Source organism: Mercenaria mercenaria, chromosome 15, assembly GCF_021730395.1.
Source record: "Mercenaria mercenaria strain notata chromosome 15, MADL_Memer_1, whole genome shotgun sequence".
Taxonomy (NCBI): Eukaryota; Metazoa; Mollusca; class Bivalvia; order Venerida; family Veneridae; genus Mercenaria; species Mercenaria mercenaria.
The window spans coordinates 30,002,641-30,021,535 of NC_069375.1; the positions used below are offsets into that span (position 1 = coordinate 30,002,641).

At 37.0% G+C, this 18,895-nt stretch overlaps 1 protein-coding gene across 1 annotated transcript in view; it reads right to left on the minus strand.

The window, feature by feature from the left end:
* Nucleotides 1–18,895, minus strand: part of LOC123549941 (sushi domain-containing protein 2-like) — a 57,780-nt gene that overhangs the window by 24,299 nt on the left and 14,586 nt on the right. The window contains exons 2-3 of the mRNA XM_045338386.2: nt 6,388–6,708; nt 2,374–2,532 (exon numbers count right to left, since the gene is read on the minus strand). Of these exons, the coding sequence (XP_045194321.2) occupies nt 2,374–2,532; nt 6,388–6,708 (480 nt within the window). The remainder of the gene's footprint in view (nt 1–2,373; nt 2,533–6,387; nt 6,709–18,895) is intronic.

The following is an 18,895-nucleotide window of genomic DNA, read 5'->3' on the forward strand; positions in this document are numbered from 1 at the left end:
AACCTATTAGACAACATGAATTTTACATGAATGTGTGTTTCAGATATATGAATTTTAAATGAATGTGTTTCTGACAGGCCGCCATGTAGATGAACAAGAGCTGTCAGTAAGACAGCCAAGCTCGACTATTCGAAATATTGTCACAGAAGCAGGAAATTATTACCCAAAATGTTAAATATCAAAAGAGTTTTAAGTTCGAAACGGGACATAATTTGACCAAAATGCATATCCGAAGAAACATGTTAAGTTTCAATTCCACATCTGCATTAGTTTTGGAGATAGTAACTTGCATGTAAAACTTTAACCAGAATTTTCTAAGTCCAAAAGGGGGCATAATTTGCTCAAAATACATGTTAAGAGTTATGGAACTTGACCCAGTGAGGTTGGTAACTGACCTAGAAAAAGAATAAATAAGTTTCAAAGCTATATGCCTTTTGGTAATAGCTGTATGTACTTGCACGCAAAACTTTAACCAGGATTTTCTAAGTCCAAAAGGGGGCATAATTTGCCCAAAATACATGTCAGAGTTATGGGACTTGATTCTATCAACTAGTTTTATAACCCCGAAGACACATGTGAAGTTTCAATTTAATATCTGCATTAGTTTTGGATATAGTAACTTGCATGTAAAACTTTAACCAGGATTTTCTAAGTCCAAAAGGGGGCATAATTTGCTCAAAATACATGTCAGAGTTATGGGACTTGACCCAGTGAGGTAGGTAATTGATCTAGAAAAAGAAAAAATAAGTTTCAAATCAATATGCCTTTTAGTAATAGCTGTATGTACTTGCACGCAAAACTTTAACCAGAATTTTCTAAGTCCGAAAGGGGGCATAATTTGGCCAAAATACATGTCAGAGTTATGGGACTTGACCCAGTGAGGTAGATAATTGATCTAGAAAAAGAAAAAATAAGTTTCAAATCTATATGCCTTTTAGTAATAGCTGTATGTACTTGCACGCAAAACTTTAACCAAAATTTTCTAAGTACAAAAGGGGGCATAATTTGGCCAAAATGAAGGTCAGAGTTATGGGACTTGGTGCTATCAACTAGTTTTATAACCCCGAAGACACATGTGAAGTTTCAATTCAATATCTGCATTAGTTTTGGAGATAGTAACTTGCATGTAAAACTTTAACCAGAATTTTCTAAGTCCAAAAGGGGGCATAATTTGTTCAAAATACATGTTAGAGTTATGGAACTTGACCCAGTGAGGTTGGTAATTGACCTAGAAAAAGAATAAATAAGTTTCAAAGCTATATGCCTTTAAATGATAGCTGTATGTACTTGCATGCAAAAACTTAACCAAGGTGTGACGCCGACGCCGACGCCGACGCCAGGGTGAGTAGAATAGCTAGACTATTCTTCGAATAGTCGAGCTAAAAACGTCGGTGTCCTGGTTTACGGACAAGTGCTACCGTATTCTCTACAAGCAACTGAAAACTTCCCGGTGGAAAAGGAAAGATTTTTGAGTCATAACGTGAGAACATTCATATTGCCTTTTGATCAAACAAACGAGTGCGCAGTCTTATGAGTTATGAGCTCATCGGCAAGTTATTTGTTGACTGTAAATATGTACCTGATCATTCTGAGACACAGCATAGAATTGTTTAAAATCTTTTAATATCCAAAAATATCCAGGGCGTGCGGCATACTCGACATATCAAATCATCTCATAGGTCAAAAGTTACTTTTCATTACGAACGCATCAAATGAAATTCCACAAAGTTTATTTTGTATAGATATTCCTATATTTACATAAATGTTAAAAGTCAACTAGAAGATGCTTATGTATAAATGCGCATGTCACCCCCAGTGCATAGTAGTAATAAGCAATAAGTCAATAGGGGACAGGAGCGAAAGTCAAAGGGACATTGATGGTCGGCTTAATTAAATAGGGATCATCTACTCGGCATGTCCAAGTATCCCACGAAGTTTCAACATTCTGGGCCTAGTGGTTCTCAAGTTATGGATTGGAAACGGTTTTCCATGTTCTGGCCCCTGTGACCTTGACCGAAGATCGAGTGACCCAAAATCAATAGGGGTCATCTACTCTGCATGCCCAGAGTGGCCAGAAACATATCAATCTTCTTGATTCATTTTATTAGGTAACTATACCTGTAGTTTGACTTTTGAAAGTTATTGTGCATTCGTGTAAAAAAGGAGCACCAGTCTTGTATTTTTTTAAAAATGTGCAAAGACAACCAGTCGCAGACCATAGGCATGCCACCTTTCGAGTTGTGTCATGCTACAAATAGCCACCTGTTGAAACTGACGTTACGTATCAATAATTTTCTGCATCGGAAGAAAACCACACTTTCACCACGACTAGTAATATAGGAGGTATGTGTCTATATTTTAAAAGCCACTTACAACAGCTGGGTGTGCATCGGTGTCGACACTGGTATCGGCTAGACCCGTGTCTGTTCCTCCCCCACTGTTCGAACCTGTGGTCCACACGATTTTGTTGTAGCTAAATATGGCAAAGGACTTTACTCCACTCGTCACAAGCACGGCTTGAAAAGTGTTTCTCTGGGGAAAAAACATAACCATATTTGTGTTAGGTTGATTTCTCTCAATGTTATATATTAATGTTGTAGAGCTATGATGTTTTCAGATTTCCGAAGAGTGGAACTGCTAACCAGTGTCGAACTTGCATCTTTTCAAGTCCCACAAGGCTTTAAATCTTATGTTCAAACGCAGACTGAAAAAAGCGGTCCACAGAGATGTTATGCATAAACTACTACTTTCAATAATGAATGGAGTTAATACAAAGCAATGTATTCAATAAAACTTTGTACTATATTAATCAATATTCGAACTTTTAACAAATTTTAGAGAGAACAATTACTGAAACTACGATTTACAAGAAATTAATATATTTTATATTCATAACAAAACGTGTAGCTGTCACATTATAAACAAAGGTGTTTTGAGCCTTTAACAGAACAGGTAAACCCTGCATTTAAATGCAGTTTTATGCAACTTATCTTGCACACAGGTGGTTCAACTTTTAAACTATTAACCAAGCAGTACTTAAGGCCTTGAATATTAAAATAAAATGTATATGATAAATAGCACGCCATGTTTGCATGTTGATGATAAGAAATTTTTTGTTTTGATTTCGTTGGGTCGAAGGTCATATGGCGACGTTCCAGCTTTTTGGTGTTCGAGGGAGACGCCAAGTGCTCCTCTGGACCTTATCAAATCGACGGCGGACACCTGGGAAGAACAAACGGCTTGGGTAGCTTCCTCACCTCACTCTAAGCGAGATTTCGAACTCTCAGCGGTAACGTGCCATCAACCTTAACCGCTCAGCCACAGTGGCCCGAATGGTTCCGAAAATGTGTTACAAGTATCAATACATAAATGTTTCACAAGTAAAGATTTTACATCATCTAATTAGTATGCGAAATGGTGATGTCGCTGTATATTTCCGTTTTTTTTACATGAAACAGACAATTTTAACTTTATGTTTTTCATCAATATTTAAAGAAGAAAAAATAAACGCATATTCAATACACATAATCATGGCATCGTACATTTTCAATGTTGTTAAATTTCCCTTGAACATGGTTAAGAAATACAACTAAAGGGGGTCGTTAAAATGTTCTAGAGTTGTGGTCATTTTCCACTACAATCTCTCTCTCCCGTGGTATGAAAATTCAGTAATTGTTATTCGAGTTATTCTGCGGACAAAAGTGTAAAGACGGACGTACGGACGGAAGATAATAACATTCCGCATAGTAAGTTGTTTAGCTCACAACTTTATTCCAAACCAAACAAATGATTTTGAGAACTGTTTTCAACAAAATCCTCATGTATCACAATATTTGGAAAAAAAATATGCACAAAGTTTTTTATATGTCATTTCTATATAAACGTCTGGAATTCAATTCTATATTTTTCAAGGTGACCTACTGACCTACTTTTTGTAACGTGTGACCCATTTTCTTAATACAACATAAAACATCTTATTTAACGTTAAGAAACTCTGGTTACATATTTCTGGAGTGTAACAATCTAATTTCTTTAATCTTAATTAATACAATTAACATTTATGGAAGTGGATAAAGCCGAAGCAACTTCTCAATAGATATTTAAAGCGGAAGAAAGAAATGGCAAAAATCAAATACAGTAGTAATACACTGCTGTGACAGAAAGGAGCTCACGACCGGGTTGGAATGGACTTCAACATTATACATGGACGGAGACACCGCGGTCAACTATAGCAAAGCAGAAGTTGTGTGAACAGGTAGACATATTCATTGAACATGGACTCCATTTCACATTGTATGTATCGCTCACAAATCCACAACAAATTAAATGCAACACATAAAACGTAAACAATCATAGCACTGAATTATGGGTAAATTATAAAGCAAATGTAATGCAGGCTCTGTTTTAATGTTACAGGATAAAGATGTTTCCCCCCAGACCGTATTCGAACCGTGGAACAATGGTTACAGTAAAAGGACTGTATTTACACAAGGAGAACCGAAGAAATAAAGTACTGTGCATAGAAGGGCAAATGGAGAGAGCTCTGAAATGGGTAAAGACTTTATGAAACATACATAACCGGTCCGCATTAAGTCTCGAACCTTATGACACTTTAGAGTTATCTGAAAATTAAGTTTTCATTGCCAGGTTTATGAAATAGTATCTTCAACAATATATACATCTATCAAATCTTCTCAGTAGTTAATATTATGAATTAATTGATCTATAATACCATAATACCATTACTGACAGAATTGCAATTTTAAAATAGTGCGTTGTCGCGAGTCTTGAAATTGTTAACAAGAGCTGTCGGATGACAGCGCGCTCGACTATTCGAAGAATTGATTGAAGAATGGGGTCAAAATATTTCCATAGATTTTCAGACTAAACAAAAAAATGGATTAAACAAAAAATGTTCCTGTATTTGTGGATTTCGATTAGTCTTGCACTAAATGGCAATGTGTGACCATGATGGCAAATATGTTAAGTTATATGTTAGGCAAAACATGGACTTATATGAAAAATTTAACTAATTTCCAAGTCCAAAAGGGCCATAATTCAGTCAAAATAGTTGACAGAGTTATGTACTCTTGCCTACAGATGGAAATCATGTTGATAAACTAGTGTTAAAAGTTTCAAAGCCACAGTTCAAATAGTTTTGACAAAACGCTGACTTGTAAGAAAAACTGAACAAATTTCGAAGTCCAAAAAGGGCCATAATTCAGTCAAAATAGTCGTCAGAGTTATGTACTCTTGCCTACAGATGGAAATCATAATGATAAACAAGTGGTTAAAGTTTAAAAGCCATAGTCAAATAGTCTTCAGAAAACATGGACATATACAAAACAGAACCAATTTCCAAGTTCAGAAAGGGCCATAATTCAGCCAAAAAAGATGAGAGAGTAACGTACTCTTGCCTATTGATAGAGACTATTATACTGAACAAGATATAAAAGTTTCAAAGCCATATGTCAAACACGTTACACAAAATATAAACCGGTACGAAAAACTTAACAAAGATTTCTAAGTCAAAAGGGGTCATAATTCAGTCAAAATGCTTGATGGAGTTATGTACTCTTGCCTACAACTGGACATTGTGATGGTAAACTAGTGTTGAAAGTTTCAAAGCTTTATCTCAAAAGACTTTGTCAAAATGCGGACTAGTACGAAAAACTTAACCAAGATTTCTAAGTCAAAAAGGGGCCACAATTCAACCAAAATGCTTGATGGAGTTATGTACTCTTGCTTACAACTGGACATGGTGATTGGTAACAAGTGTTGAAAGTTTCAAAGCTTTATCTCAAAAGACTTTGTCGAAATATGAACTGGTACGAAAAACTTAACCAAGATTTCTAAGTCAAAAGGGGCCATAACTCAGTCAAAATTCTTGACAGAGTTATGTACTCTTGCCTATAACTGGACATGGTGATGGTAAACAAGTGTTGAAAGTTTCAAAGCTTTATCTCAAAAGACTTTGTCAAAATGTGGACTGGTACGAAAAACTTAACCAGGGTGTGACGCCGACGCCGACGCCGTGGTGAGTAGGAAAGCTCTACTTATTCTTCGAATAGTCGAGCTAAAAATGGCTCTCTTCGTACATTCAAACATGCAGTATGCCAATGTTCCCATACGTGTCTTATTTTCTGAATAAGTTTATGTACGAGTATATATGCTTTTTTCAAAAAGATGACAGCCTATCGCCGCTGTCCGAAATGCATATATGTCATAAATACGTACATGACAAATGTCACCAGACGACATAATTGAACGCATTACATAATTATACATTTGACAATAATATATACAATGTGTAACACTAATTTCATAGTCATACGATCAATACACATCTATTCACCTGAAAAATATATACAGGAACGCACAACTTACTTTCGTTTTGCCGTCACCGGCTGCCCCGTAAAATCCAACTTTATACCACGTGACTATAATCATTTGTTTAGCCGTAAAATCCTTTTGTCCTGCGAAATGTTCCCTAATGTCTTCAGCAGATCGATTTAATAAAGCACTATCGTTAGTTACCCTATAGACAACACATTCACCCAAGTCGACGTCCCGGAAGTTCTCCATGTCAACGTCGGCCCAAAATGGGGCCACAATTGGTATATCGTCCTTAAATTCTTTATCGTTGAAATTGAGCGGTTTGTATGATTTCAACTTTTCCACAAATGAAATAATCCCGTTGTTATTCACCTGGAAAAGAAAAAGATGGAGTTATTGCTAAATTAGGCCTATATATACGTACATATTATATGAAGACAGAGCGGATAAGGTGTACAGTTGCCGCTCAACGCAAAGGTTGCGTGTTCGAAGTTACTGAGGTTACGGTAGCAATTTCGTATGACACAAGTACTCGGTTTCTTGCCAGTAAGTGGAGGGTGGTTCAGAAGCTGTAACTGAGCAATAATTCAATATGTATAAACTTAAATAAACAAAAAATGTCTATTACCGAAAAAACGTCATGTGTTTTGTTAATTACAGTTCACAACTTTAGGACATTCACAACATTATGCATATTTTGCATAATCATGAAATCACACCAGTTTGTGGCCATGCACTGTCAAAAAAATGTTAAAATAATTGTTCGACAATTTGCACCTATGGCTTGAATTAGTGTTTATCATACCATTCTGATCAATTACATAACAATCATTTTCAAAATTTCACAGAGTCTTTCAGTCATTTTCAAAATTTCACACAGTCTTTCCAGTAGAGTAGTGAGTAGTAGCATCTATACAAAATAGAGTGTTAAACTATTTACTGTTGCATAGAAAAAGTAGGGAATACTCTTTCATAATACTGAAAACTGCTTTTCCTCCGTCTTTTTTCATTCCTATCAATGTTGCTGTATAACTTGTTCCACTACAATGTTCACGAGCATGTAGAAAGACAAGCAGACCAACTAAAGAGAAGTGAGGTTCTCACCACCTTACAAAATATCTAGATAACATATTAGACTCAATCAAGGTAATCAGTTAACTTAAAATGTTTTAAAGCTAGCATAAATTAGGCATGAAGTCTTGGGGTGGAGTCATCCGTAAGAAACAAAATCGGCAAATCATACTGTCAAATTATCTCCCTTTATTTCAACAGATGCTTCAAAATTTATCAACTCTTCACATATGGAAATTATGTCGAAAAGGGGAAAAGTTTGACAACAGAACTCGAAGAATTTGTAAAAAGCTATAATCGTTTTTTTAGTTTTTTTTTTGTCTCTTTTTTTCACAAATGAAATGGGTGTGTTCCTAAATCAGTGTCATTCGGCTGCGTTTTTGTTGTCTGTGTGTTTTCACTTTTTAGCCTTTTTCTATTTATCGTGCAGAAAGATCGGTTAGTCATTGAAATTCACGGAATGTAATTTGACGACTTTGATGCAGATACAACATTTCTTCTCTTTATTTTTTTTTACAAAAATTGTCAAGACACACCCATTCACAAAAGATAATATGATATGGATGAAAATAATAATTGAGCCGCACCATGAGAAAACCAACATAGTGCATTTGCGACCAGCATGGATCTAGACCAGCCTGCGCATCCGCGCAGTCTGGTCAGGATCCATGCTGTTCGCTTTCAAAGCCTATTGCAATTAGAGAAACCGTTAGCGAACAGCATGGATCCTGACCAGACTGTGCGGATGCGCAGGCTGGTCTGGATCCATGCTGGTCGCAAATGAACTATGCTGGTTTTCTTATGGTGCAGCTCATATTATGTCATTACCGTAAACTCCTCTGTAATATTTATTGCCTACGTTTTGCTGCAAAGAAAGGTTACATATGCAACTAATAAAGTAAATAAGTATTAATCTTTCTTTATTATAATTAGATAATCAGTTTTTATCTTTTTATGTTGAACTGTTAGATTTTTATTTTACAGAAGGCCACATTGAAACTTAAGATTTGTAATATGTTTTAGAACTGTTATATATCTTTATGTGTTACATTCTTTCAATAAAGTTATTATTATTATTATTATTATTATAACTACGTCCTCATAATATTTAAACTCCGTTAAGATTTGGGAAAAAAACTATTAAAAAGTCCATTACTCTGTTACTCTGGTGTAAACTGTAGCTATCTTGAATATCAATGAACTTGACTGAGGTTTTGTAACCAAACACATTATGTTCAAATTTCATTTTATTTCTATTTTCCATTTTTATAACGTTACGTCGCCAGTTGTAAATGAAATTGTTGACGAATGGACGGACGACGGGTGATCGCTTTAGCAACTGGTAATGCATTGTTGTGTTTGCTGTTTCTTATTAATGAATTCTGGACCACGTGTGGGCAAGTACGGTAATTACGGTAAATGTTCTCTACACCACATTGTCGACCTATCAGTTAAAAGCTGACAACAGAGTAACATCAGGTTTAACCGCATTACACCCTTTATAAAATGATGTATCGTCAAGGTCGTTCTTAACAGTAAATACATATCTCATAGAAGTTAAATAATAGCAGGCTTTTTACATAATCTCTCATCACTCTTCAATAAATGAGCCGTGCCATGAGAAAACCAACATAGTGGCTTTGCGACCAGCATGGATCCAGACAAGCCTGCGTATCCGCGCAGTCTGGTCAGAATTCATGCTGTTCGCTTTCAAACCTAATGGAATTGGAGAAACTAATAGCGAACAGCATGGATCCTGACCAATCCGCAGTCTGGTCTGGATCCATGCTGGTCGCAAACCCACTATGTTGGTTTTCCCATGGCACGGCTAAAATGGGTTATACTATAAATACGGACATTGAACCCTAAAACTGAATGACACGCTTGTGCTTCATTGCACATCTAAAGCGAAAGAAATCGAATTCAATTTACATTCCTTCGAAGTTTACGTCATCTGCATATACACGGTTTACAAGTACTTAATTGGAGAACAACAACGCTCGACAAAATTTAATTACAAATACGGGCATAAGTTTGTGTTACGGATACCGATTACTGCAAAATGTCAGATTATCACAGTAGAAAAGGGGGCGTAACTTTGTTAAACTTCAAAATATAGCCATGCATGTAAGGTCACCCGTTCTATGCCAGCTTACATACATACAAAAACTAAAGCAAAACTTGCCTAGTCAAAATTGGGACATAACTTTGTAATAAAACTCCAAAACAGAGTTCTACAACCTATGACTGCATGTCAAAGTATCGCAGTAAACAAGTGTTTTCAGTTTCAATACTGAGAAACCAGCTTAACATACGGAACTACACCAAATCGGGACGCAGACGCCGACGAACGGTTGAGTGCAATAGCTCTAGCTATTCCTCGAGAAGTCGAGCTAAAAAGTCATGCTGTGAGCTTCAAACGTTATTCTATAAAGTTCATTCTGAAATATGTAAACAAATTATTTCTGCATATCTTAAAATCATACAACTGGTTTAACCTGCATTTTTGTCATTTTTTTCTGCATGAATTAACAATTTATATTTTTACAAATATGTATTTAAAACATGTGGAATAATGTCTGACGTAGGTTATTAATTCAGGTCACATACCGTGAAATGACTATTGCAAAATTAATATCAAGTAGTTGATTCCCGCAAATACTGTAAACGCCGGATTGCCTAGTTAGTGGACTACGTACACAATGTTATAATGGGCAAAATGCGTCATATTCACGTTTTTTTGCGGTCCGGTTGATTGCGGGAGTCCGTAATGACTAGATGCCGAAATGACCAGGCATCTACAGTACTAAAGGCTGCACATACTGGTTTGTCTTTTTCCCGAATATACCCTGTCATGTTGTTTGATAAAGAGCAATATTTGTGTTGATGATTCATGCCGAACAATAAATATTTAGAACAGAAAGGAATGCTTGTTACTGAAGAATCAAAGCCTTTATTGCCCCGCCACTTAGTTTTCACAGAATTAAAATCCCTGTAAAAACTGCAGGCGTGGAGCAATATATTTTTAACAATCATGAAATGGTTATGATGTTATTTTGCAACATAATCTGATCATATAAAACGCAAGACGGCCGTCTGTACTTGGCGCTTTCTCAAGAATGTAAAAATATATTTACTATACTATATTATACGAGATGATATAAACTAGAGCTAAAGAGAACACATTTCGCTCTATGCTAAAATCATAAAATCGGGCGTCGTCGAAAACGCATAATGATAAAATAATTTTCTGAATTCTGGATTACATAATAAAACAACATGGCTACCGAAAACCGCACGCGATATTTTAATACCAGCTTTCTAGAATTAGCTTCGTATTTCGAGCACAAAGGCCCACCAATACGTTTTAATGAGTTTAACATCTGATTTTTGCGATGTTATTAATTACTTTGATGGCTGTAATCAATTCAAAGCGTGGGTAAATAAATAATTATCTTCATTGATGGGAGTTATTTGAGCATTAATGGTATTCTAAATTATACGCACCCACCCACTTTTAAACATAAGTACGATCCGAAACTAATTCCAGTGAGACATACGTGCTTTAGATAATCGTTTTCGAGTTTGCCAAGTGTTCGATAAAAATAAATTAGAATTAGAGCTGGCATACGCATACGAAAATTATGTCAAAAGTGGAAAATTACGTTCGGGTTTGATGCTTATGATTAAGAAAAAAAGTCACTTCTAGAGAGAAATCCACAATATATAACAACTGATATATATACAGTATATATAGCTTTGTATTATCAGTTTATATTTTTCTAGCGTTCTGGTCCCAATGCAGCGTCCAGTCTGTCCCCAGTGCCAGCTCCAAATTTATGACAAATTAAGCATAACTACAATGCAGAGTGTGGCAACGTTAAATGTCGCAACGCCGCTAAATGTCGCAACCACCATTAAATGTCGCAAGGTTGACGTTAATTGTCGCAACCACCGCTAAATGTCGCAAAATCGTCTGCCGCTAAATGTCGCACCTTTAACGTTAAATGTCGCAAAAATTTGCCCACCGTTATATGTCGCAACACCAACGCTAAATGTCGCACAGCAAAATAAGGTAAGTTAAACAGTCTTTACAACTTAGAGACAAGACTGGGTAATGCGTGCTTGATTTGGGAAGGGCTGAATTGACCTTTCACTCTAATTTGCACGTTTGCTTTTCAGTGGTACCGCACCATACATACGTTATATTTCATATGTAAAGGTTTGAGCACTAACGTGGTACTCGCCACAGTGCTAGATTTATTTCAGGTCCGAACTATGTAATTCTAATGGAGTCCTGTTTAGCTCATGAGACATTAAGCTCGGGCTCCGTATTGTCGCGCGTTGTATCGCATGTCTTTAGTCGACCTGAATTTCGTTACACAACAGGCCGAGGGCCAGAAATTATTGATGGAGAATGTGGGGTGGGGGGGGGGGGGGGCTTACCAGTTTTAAACTAAAGCGTCACCGGCGACGTGCGGTAGATACGGGGTTCCTCTGTCCGTATTTGTGGGAACGTTTTTTATATACAGGTATGAAATGTTGGCCTGTGGTGCATTTTTGTCTATTTTTTAGGTACGTACTAGAGGGGCACTCCCCTTATTTTAGGTGGTTAGGGTCTTTTCCCATGGACAATTTTGAAATACAAGTATGGAATGCTGAACTTTTATTGCATTTTTTGTTCAAAATTTCGGTGTATGGGAGGGGTTATCCCTGTCATTTTCGAGGGCTAAGGGTCTCTCCCCGAGAAATGTTTGAAAAACAGGTATAAACTGTTGCCTCTGGTGCATTTTTTTCTTAATTTTAAGGTACTGGAGGGGTACTCCCCCCATTTTAAGTGGTCAATGGTTCTTCCCCCTGGGGAATTTTGAAATATAAGTATAAAATGTTCGCCTCTGGGGCGTTTTGGGTCAACATTTTGAGAAAATATTATTTCCAAGATAGTTGGGTGCAACTTTGATTAGTATAAGTCACTAGTAAGCCAACAAAGGTGGGGTTTGGGGTGGAGGAATCGGCTCGGGCAACAATCCAGGCCTGTTACACAACAGGATGTTCAACTACGCGAAACGAAGACTGTGTTTTGTACCAGCTGTAGAAAACGAAGATTTTCTATTAATCAGCCATGGGTATTATTTCCACCCCCACCCCACCCCACCCCTTCAAACATGTAAATATTTATTTTTTCTATTAATTGTCTTGGTGCTGTGTGTTTGTGTCTTAGATTTCTGTGTCGTTATTCATCCCGTTCCCCATCCATACCCAACCCCCACAAACATACAACACTATTACCAAATCGTATTTAGTTAGAAGAAACCTCAGAATATTTCTGTCCTTAAATACTGGCCCTATTACAAAATAATTTCACAAATATTTTTCTTGCATGACTGCTCAAGCAAGGTGTGGAACTCATGTGAGCGATCTAGGGCCAACAAGGCCCTCTTGTTGCTATATGTAACAGCACTTATCATTAAGATAATTATTTGTATTACATAAACCTGCTAATTTTTCTTCCCTCAAAAAAGTAAATATACACAAGGAATTGATAGTCATAGTGTCAAATAGGAATTGCGACATTTAGCGTTGGTGTTGCGACATATAACGGTGGGCAAATTTTTGCGACATTTAACGTTAAAGGTGCGACATTTAGCGGCAAACGATTTTGCGACATTTAGCGGTGGTTGCGACATTTAACGTCAACCTTGCGACATTTAACGGTGGTTGCGACATTTAGCGGCGTTGCGACATTTAACGTTGCCACACAGAGTTACGTTTCATAAAACCAAAGCGCGCCTTTCCCAATTTTTGTAAGAACAGCACACATAACCTATTTATGAAGCATCCCAAAAAAAGATAACTTGTAAGACCAGTTTATGCTCTATTTTTCGTGTAAAACTACTTTTGAAACAAATATCATGTAAAATATTTCTAAGCGACCGCGCCCAGTCGACTTACATTGTTTCCATTGTTTATTGTTTACCAGTTTGTAAATACATTAATGCAAGCCTATTTCAGTATGACAAAAGCTGTAAAAATGATATCAGTATCGTAATTGACCGAGAATGTATATATACATTTATTTACTATTATTAAGAAGTCGCGTTTTAAAAAATACTCATGTAGGTTTCTGAAGTGTTCGCCGTTGCATTTTGTTTAAACTTATATAATTTTGCAAACCTTTGATTAACGGAACGTAAAACTTAGGTAACGTTTCTGTACAGCCTTGACACAGTTTTCACGATATGCAGAACATAATTCTGTTCTATTTCCGGAATATTTTTGCCTGATCCTCTTAACACCGAAAAATGGGAAACGCCCAGACTTTGTTTATAAACCGTGTACTGCAAAAACTATAGAAAGAAATGCGCGAGAAACACACTAAAGTCGGTATTGCTGAAGACGTTAATTTTTTGTATCAATTTCTTTCGTAACGTAGATGAAACAATCTTATAAGAATGTGAATATCGCAACTTTGTCTACGTAAAAAGGGTTAGTAGATTACCTTACAAAGGGAAAAACGCATGCACACTATAGTTATCACCACAATAATTTAACTGATAACAGCAGTAGATGAAGACGTGTATTTCCTACCCCTACCCAACCTCCCCTCCCCAACCCCCAAAAAAGAACCCAAACAATGCATTATAAACGCGCGAAGTGCAAATATTTAAACACCATTAAATAACAATTCTCAACAATTTTTCAAATGGTTGTTAAGCAACACTCGATTTTGTCGACAATAATACATATTCCTAAGCGGCAGCTGTAGACTTCGAGGAGGCGTAAAAAGAATGAAAGAACAGAACAATATTATAAATGTTTTAAGTAATTTTTACAGTTACAGCAGCATTCAGATCTTCTAGCACTAGTTTTGAACAACTTCATCTAAAGCAGGTAATCTGTAGAACAGTGGTGTGTCAAATATGAAAAAAGGAGGCAACAAAATGACAAAAACAAAAAGACTGTGAGTTGACTTAAAAATCCCGATTTAAAACCCGTAGCCCCACTCCATACCGGGTAACTTTTCTTCTCTCTTGTTTCTGCATAAGAAACTGACCGACTGTCTAAGTTCAGCGAGAAATTTTTAACAAATTTGAACAGCGAGTAAGAAATGTCTTTTAAGTAGACAGGAAGTGCAGTGGCTCGTATTTCAAATCCACTTCAACGATATCATGCAGTTTTTATCAGAGCACTTGAACAAATTATAAAAAGTTCAACTTTTTGGTAGGAAGTTTGTGGTTTATGCTCAAATAAAACCTCGTATTAATGCGCAACATCTGAGAGTACTGGTATTTAAAGGTTTTTCGGGCAATAAAATATAAACTAAATTTGTTTTGTGTTCTCGCTCACTCGCAAGTTTCTTTTCTTAATCTTGAAAATTATTTAAACAAGACTGTTATTAATCCAGTTCAGGCAAATAAACTGGCTAAATTAGACCGACAGGGAATTTATTTTAGCTCAAGTATGATGAATCAGTGTATATTAGTCTGGCTAACAACTATAGATAAACATTCTATAAATTATCATTATTTTTTTTCTTAATTTCTATTTTTTTCACCTTCATTATCTGTCCCAGCTCTGACTCTCCATTAAACAGAAAAAAGAAATTTTTTCTACCTTTGCTGTGATAGTTTCAAAACACGTAACCAATATATAGCAAAGTTGAGACAGGCTGGTCCTTAAGGGTCATAGGAGGTTGTTGAAAAAAATTTCTGCTCTAGTAACCTCTACCTAAGGTCATGCGAAAACATCTAAAGAAAATTCAGAAGTACTATAATAGGTTCAATGAAGATCGTTCAAGTATTCATGACAAGCTGTTTCAAGTTCTTTTTATTTTAGCTCTAATAAACGGATCCATCAGAACAAATTACATTGTACAAGCAAAGATGCTATGGAAGAAAACTGGTGAAGATCCATCGGGTGGTTCAAAAGAAAAAGCTATTTAAAGTGACCTTACACGAGGTAAAGCTGATCCACTTGAACAAAAATAACATATGACCAAACAATGATAGTACTGACCAAATTTGGCGAAGATCCATTAAGTACCGGTAGTTCGTAAGAAGTGGCTTTAAGATTTTTCTTTTTCACTCTGGAGGCCCTCAAAAGAGGCCAAGCAGAACTATATGAACAAACATAAGGGGACCATATAAGGATGCTATAGACCAAATTTAGTGAAGATCCTGCGAAAAAGTCGTTTAAAGATTTCCCCCATTTAATTCTGAGAGACCATGCACCATACAAATGCTACAGTTCAAGTTTAGTGAAGCTCCATCAACTGGTTCTTGAAAAGTCGTTTAAAGAGTGATTTTATCTTAAACTCCGGTGACCCTTTGAAGCGATCTGTCTGAATAAAACAGAGAGGACTGTATAAGGATCCTACATACCAAGTTTGGTGAAGAGCAGAGGTTGTTTAAATCTTTTCTTTTCTTTTTCTGTTTTTAGCTCAAGCGGCGCCTTAAAGGGCAAACAGCCATTGGGAGAAGTTACAGACTAAAACTGATAAAGATCCGTCAAATAGTGTTCTTTTTTTTTAAATATTATCGTTAGCTCTTGTGGTCCAAAAGGGGCTTTTCAAGAACCATTTGAACAAGAGCTCGTAGAACACGAAATGCTCCCCTTGATGCATTCAGTAACTGCACTGTACACTGGGCTCAAATCAATAATTATGGGTCATAAGTGACCTTCGTATCAAATGTGATCTTAGACCAAAGCATTCTCTAGTTATTTGACAAAAAAAGTTCTACTGTTTTGGGTCAATGTCTCCTTGACCTTTGACCTACTGACCTCAAAATCAATAGGGGTCATCTGCTGGTCATAATCAGCCTCCCTATTAAGTTTCGTGATCCTAAGTCAAAACATTCTCAAGTTATCGTCCCGGAAATGGTTTAACTGTTTCAGGTAACTGTGACCTTGACCTTTGACCTACTGACCTCAAAATCATTAGGGGTCATCTGCTGGTCATGATCATCCTCCCTATCGAGTTTCATGACACTAGGCCCAAGCGTTCTCGAGTTATCACCCGGAAACGATTTAACTGTTCTGGGTAACTGTGACCATGACCTTTGACCTACTGACCTCAAAATCAATAAGGGTCATCTGCTGGTCAGGATCAATCTCCCTATTAAGTTTTGTGATCCTATGCCTAAGCGTTCACACGTTATCATCCGTAAACCGTTTAACTGTTCCAGGTCACTGTGACCTTCATCTTCGCCCTACTGATCTCAACATCATTAGGGGTCATCTGCTAGTCATGATCAACCTCACTATCAACTTTCATGGTCCTAGGCCCAAACGTTCTCAAGTAATCATCCGGAAACGGTTTAACTGTCCCACGTCACTGTGACCTTGACCTTGAATCTACTGATCTCAAAATCAATAGGGGTTATCTGTTGGTCATATCCAACCGCCCTATCAACTTTCATGGTCCTAGGCCGAAGCGTTCTCGGGTTATCATCCAGAAACGGTTTAACTGTTCCGGGTCACTGTGACCTTGACCTTTGACCTACTGACCTCAATATCAAAAGGGGTCATTTGCTGGTCTTGACCAACCTCCGTGTTATGTTTCGTGATCCTAGATCCAAGCGTTCTCAAGTAATCGTCCGGAAACGGTTTAACTGTCCCAGGTCACTGTGACCTTGACCTTGAATCTACTGGCCACAAAGGCAATAGGGGGTCATCTGCTGGTCATGACCAACCTTCCTATCAACTTTCATGATCCTAGACCTAAGCGTTCTTTAGTTATCATCCGGAAACCGTTTAACTGTTCCGGGTCACTGTGATCTTTGACCTACTGACCTCAAAATCAACAGGGGTCATCTGCTGGTCATGACCAACCACCCTGTCAACTTTCATGATCCTAACCCCCAAGCGTTCTTATCATGATGCTACTGGCTAATTTTGTTGAAGATCCGACAAGCGGTTTATGAGAAGTTTAAAATCGATTGAATGTTTTTTGTCCTTTTTTGTTTTGCTCTAACAGTCCCTAACAGGAATTAAGCGGAACTACTTTGCCATGATGCCACAGATCAAATTTCTGTTAATCTGAACAGTAGTTTCAAAGAGAAGATGTGCACGTAAATAGGGACGACGGACGACGGACAACGAAAAACGGACGCCGCCCAGAACCAAAAGCTGCGCTTGAAAATGGTGGATTCATTTTAAGGTTAAATTTCATAAACCGTTTTCATACCGTTGTATGTCCGTTGAAAAATATCTACGTTAACAACAAAAACCTATCGTGTCACAAAAAAACTATACAAATATTCGCGTCAAATGCTGGCGAACTTGATATACGATCCATTCAATGAAATATGACCCAGCGTATGGTAAGAAGGAGAAAAATAAAAACGGTCTAAGTGTGGTCCCAATCTTCACTCCTCCTTAGCCTCGTTTCGGCTCAACAACCGGCTTCGCCTTTAAGTGTCCTGCACCTTCAATATGCAAATATAAAGGATAAAACACATAACCCTTGCATTAAATTCTTATGTATGCAACTGGATGCAATTTAAATTTTATTGTGACATACTGGCTCCGGAAACAAAAAGGTGTCTCTACTGACCGGCCACTGGCATTCATCCAATGAGGTCGCAGGACAAAGCGTTTATTTGTAAGAGGCGACTAATAGGGTCTTAACACTTGGTTTTGCTGTAACTCTGTGATTCCAGCAGGTATGCAAATTTTGATTCCATACCTCATGTTTTTATTTCGATGTAAATGAGATGTGAAACCAAAATTTGTAGTCCTGTTTGGCGCAATATAACCTATACTGTGTTGGTGCGCCGTAAAACCCAAATAAATAAATAAATAAATGTTTATCGGAAACGGATTTTCACCATAAATATTATTGTGGTATTGACCTTTGATATACAGGTCCAAAATTTGGGTCATCTCCTGACCACTAACGTTTGACCACTAAAGACCTTACAATTATCCAGTTGATGGTCGAACATCAAATAGTCCACCGTTCGACAGACCTAAAACGAACCGGTCAGCCCCTAGGGTGGGTGTGTGAATGGGGAGAATAATTAATGTCAGGGACAATTACAAAATAGCACACTAAACCCGAACAAAGAAAAAGTAAACTACACCTAATCATATATCAAGATCTTGCTTTTCAACAATAATATTTTTATTTTGATATTTTCAGCTCGTAACTTCCTTGAATACCATCGTCTACTTATTGTCTAGGAACAGACAGAGTAACTCTATCTTGGGCGTTCACAGTTTATACTCAAGTCAAGCTAAAACATTCACCTTTTATCTTAAGGCCATTCTTATTCATATTTTTCGCTTTCGGTCATGCGAAGGAACTGAAATAAGTCAAATGTGTAAAACGCAATTAAATTTAGATATATGGATGTAATGGTTCAAAAAATACTGCTTTATCTGGTTTATATTCAGAATTTCCCTAAGGAAACTGTAACTGGAATAAGCAAAGTCCGTACTCAATATTTTCATTTAGTGTCTTCCAAAAATAACTGGAAGAAATAAC